Below are 4560 nucleotides of genomic sequence, written 5' to 3'. Positions count from 1 at the left end.
GGCGTTGCTCCACGCGGTTAATGACCACTGACTTGTGAACGATTCGTCCGACGGCCGCAGGGATCCTGCCCCGACGTGCAAGGAGTAGCGAGGACCCGTCCAACGCTGCTCGCAGCTTTAATCTTTGTTTGCAATTGTGATATAATTGAGAGTTTCTGAATTGAAAGAAAAAGTTGGCATGTGTTTAAGTTCTGTAAATGCAGCTAAGTGTGTTTTCTTTGTGCTCAGAGGTGAGTTCAAAGCACATTTTCACTGTGCAGATATAATGAACAGATTGGAGAGACTGTCCAACTGGCTCCAGTTAGACCAACGTAGAGGTTTCATATGTGTGATCCCATGCAAACTCAGGGACCTTCCTTGTTGGTCAGCTATAAAAACATCACATCAGTCTGTTGAGTTCACAGCTCGTCAGGTTCAAAATCACCATGTTCTCAATAGCTCTGCTGCTGCTGTTGGCAGCTGGATGTAAGTTCCTCTTGATTCATCAAAGTCATTCCTTCTTCTTGTATAACTTGATGTTAAAGAAAACTCTTTTTTTCAACAGGCTTTAAGTGTGAGCAGTTGATGCAGCCGGCCTCTGTGACTGTGCAGCCCGGTCAACGTCTGACCATCACCTGTCAGGTGTCTTATGCTCTTAACAGCTACGCCACAGCATGGATCAGACAACCTGCAGGGAAAGGACTGGAATGGATTGGCATTGGCCGTGTTGGATACACCTCACGCTACAAAGATTCACTGAAGAACAAGTTTAGTATCGACTTAGATGCTTCCAGTAAAACAGTGACTCTAAACGGACAGAATGTGCAGCCTGAAGACACGGCTGTGTATTACTGTGCAAGAGAACCACAGTAACACAAACCATCACAACTGAACAAAAACCTCTCAGTGCCTGAACACTTGTAACACAAAGCCACCAGAGGAGGAGTCCTCAGACCACCAATGATTCAACACCAGCTGACTGTTACAGCAGTTTTAATACCTCTGTTACAATTACTAATATGCTATTCTATTTATATTCTGAATAAAAAAGGTTGATTAACTGCTATACATTGAATTTTACAAGCAATGAAAATAATCAATCTCAATTTTTTTTCAGATATTAAGTTAGATGGTAAGAATCAAAACGTCAAAACATAGCATATAGCAACAAGTTGTTGTTTTTCAACGAGTACATTTTTTTATATTTCTGAAACACTCAAATGGGAATAACCTGAACTTTATTATGTATCCCACAATGGAAAATATCATTGTTTTTAATAAGTTAAGTTGCTTACTATTGCTACTACGATGAGGAAAATAACTCTGCTTTGTTGCTTTTGTAAATGTCTGACCTGTGCTATATATAAGTAGCCTTTGTCAAAATGATGCTCTGAAGAATAAGTTAATCTACAGCAGAGACACTTCCGCCTCAAACAGTGACTTTAAAAGGACAGAATCATCATACTGTGCGTTATCCCTCAGAGACACAAACCACCAACAGACCTGCACAAGTACCAGCAACCGTGTGACTCACCCACACACAGTCAAATACATTTAAATAAATACATTATAAAGCAGTTGTTTAAGAATTCAAAACCAAAAACCAAGACATACTGATCCCCATTTAAACCATAGCATATAAAAATGATTATCGGCTCAATATAATAATATTCAAAAAATATGCTTGGACTTTACATCACCGTTCTTTGCTGTAAAGCCACATCTAAATAGTTATTATCTTCATGATGTCAAATTATTCACAGTTGTATAAAGTGTTACATTATTTGTAAAACCATAAATGAATTCTTAATTACTGATGCCATAAACTATAAATGATATGATCATTCAGTTTCCAAGTGGCTCTCTGGTTGGAATAAGTATCTTTACAATTGTAATACTATGGAGCTACTCTTATCAATACTGTGTTGTAATAATTGCTTTTAAAAATACATGAACAAACAAATAGATTTAAAACATAACTCGAACATACAATGAACATTTCATCCATTCCTAAATCTCTTCAGTAAACTGGCTTTTTATTCCCACCGATCTTTCAACACAGTTTAAAGTTTCAATATGAATCATGATGTCTGTATCTCTGGTGCTGCTGCTGTTTGCAACTTGATGTCTGGAATCTCTCTGGTACTCTCAAAGTGAACAATTCTGCTTCAAGTAAATTCCGTTTAAAAAATAACTCTGAAACGACAGAATGTGCAGCCTGAAGACACTTCTGTCTATCGCTGTGCAAGAGACCCACAATAACAAAAACTAATGGAACATAGTGAACACTGAATTAAAAAATGCTTTATTTTTGCCCATTCTGAAGTTCAACATCAGCAGACTCAGCAAAACATGGTTTCAATGAAACGCCATATGCAGTTTAGGTTGATATTCAATAATATGTTGATGAGTGTAAATATAGATCTGTTACTTTGACATCCCTGCGGTGTTAATACTTTTTGTGTAAGAATAAGAGATTTGACTTTAAGACATTGTTTGAAGTAATACATCTTCTTTCAGGTGTCACCATGTGTTTGACACTATTCCAGACTTTGATCTGCTGTGACAGAACAGTTCATCCCTCTTTTATAGCCTCCTTCTATATGCAAAGTAAACTTCCTCACAGTCTCCTTTAAAGACTTGATATCACGCTGTCAGTCGCAGCAGAAGAGGAGAAGCTCCCATCAGATCAACCTCCACACCAACATGTTCTCTGTAGCTCTACTGCTGCTGCTGGCCGCTGGATGCTGTGAGTCTCACTGAGGCGGAGACATGGACATCACAGCACACTGACTGCTCACTGTTATTACATTGATACACTATTTCATGTTTGCCTCCACAGGTGTGAAGTGTGAACAGTTTACACAGCCGGCCTCTGTGACTGTGCAGCCCGGTCAACGTCTGACCATCACCTGTCAGGTGTCGTATAGTCTTGGTAGCTACTACACAGCATGGTTCAGACACCCTGCAGGAAAAGTACTGGAATGGATTGGAAGCAAATATACTGGAAATTCTTACTACAAAGATTCACTGAAGAACAAGTTTAGTATCGACTTAGATGCTTCCAGTAAAACAGTGACTCTAAACGGACAGAATGTGCAGCCTGAAGACACGGCTGTGTATTACTGTGCAAGATACCCACAGTAACACAAACCATCAGTACAACTGAACAAAAACCTCTCAGTGCCTGAACACTTGTAACACAAAGCCACCAGAGGAGGAGTCCTCAGACCACCAATGATTCAACACCAGCTGACTGTTACAGCAGTTTTAATAGCTACACATTAAAATATGCCTAATAATATGCAATCCCCAACAACTTTGTTTTAATTACAAATTAACTTTTATATTATTGTATCTTACAAAAATCTCACAACTATTTTTATTAAACCAGTTTCATTGTAACTGAAATATGTATCATCCTGTGAGAGCCTTTGTCTTTTGTTTTATGCCACAGAGGTTTTCTTTCTCATCCAAATTACAAGGTTTTGTCGGCCCAATGTATATAACTCTATACCTGTTTTTTTACTAGCACTACCATTTCCACATATATATAATTATACAATTGAAAAAAAACTTCCTAAAAAGAAAAGGACAAATGATTTACAAAACTCAGTAGACCCTAAAAAACGAAGATAAACTCAATACATTAAAAGGGAGAAAATAGAGTAGAATTCTCCTGTTTGTGGTAGTTGTTTAGTCATGGTGCTGATCAACAAGTCATAAATTATACTGCTTTCTACTGCATGTGTGCCAGTGAAAGGATTGTTTTAGGAAAACTCATGAGAAAGTTACAAATAATCAAAAACAAAACAAAAGCAACAACTTTTAAATGTTAAAGGGTATAATTTAAAATACAATGGTACATAACACTGACCCTGTTTCATGATTTCCCCGCTGAGTCCACAGAACAAGAATGAGCAAAGCAACATATCAGTGGGTGGTTTTTGTACGAGCACGTTGTACTGTGTATGGTGGGAACCACGGTGATATGGCTCCATACAAAAACCTGCCAGGAACGGAACTGAGGCGCAGTGACTCCAAAAGAAGAGAAGGTCAGAATATAAAATGACTACTCTGAAGAAAGGTTGGATTCAAAGAACTGGTGGAAGGAAGCATGCATTTGGAGTTCTATGTTTTTCAGTTTTAGCTTAGAAATCATGGATAATGTATTTCACATACGGAAAAACAAATGAGGAACTACTGATTACTTACAGTTAATTTGTTGTAAATATTTATCCACTTTGGTGAAATGCCTGAAAAAGATCCTCTAAATAATGCATCACCTTCTCAGAGCCTACAGTTTGGTTATTTGCTTCAGACACTGGAGAAATGTAATCACTTTAGTTACCTAGTTTCCCCAAATCACTAGACTCATGAAAATAAATGTAAAGTGGACAAGTCGAACATCAAATTAATGGGGATTGTATGTTTTTCAGTTTTGCCTTTTATTATATAAATAATCATAAAAACACAAATCTGTGACTACTTTGATGTCAGTCTGTATAAAGTGTGTTTCAAATGTAAGATATTGGTCAAACACATTAAGGATTTTCTATCCTAAAGCACATCTGTACAACC

The 4560-nt window shown here is 37.5% G+C and overlaps 2 gene segments (V, D, J or C); both read left to right on the top strand.

The window, feature by feature from the left end:
• The first annotated feature begins 425 nt into the window (after nt 1-425).
• On the top strand, nt 426-852 carry LOC119219824 (Ig heavy chain V region XIG14-like). The segment is given in 2 exon segments: nt 426-465; nt 545-852. Coding segments are annotated over 2 exon segments (348 nt in total).
• Nucleotides 853-2685: 1833 nt separating this feature from the next.
• LOC134132979 (Ig heavy chain V region 5A-like) lies at nt 2686-3126 on the top strand. The segment is given in 2 exon segments: nt 2686-2728; nt 2822-3126. Coding segments are annotated over 2 exon segments (348 nt in total).
• Nucleotides 3127-4560: the final 1434 nt, after the last annotated feature.

Source organism: Pungitius pungitius, chromosome 12 (assembly GCF_949316345.1).
Source record: "Pungitius pungitius chromosome 12, fPunPun2.1, whole genome shotgun sequence".
NCBI classification, from domain to species: Eukaryota; Metazoa; Chordata; class Actinopteri; order Perciformes; family Gasterosteidae; genus Pungitius; species Pungitius pungitius.
Note: the sequence above shows the minus strand (reverse complement) of the source record. Positions and strands in the feature narration are given on the sequence as shown.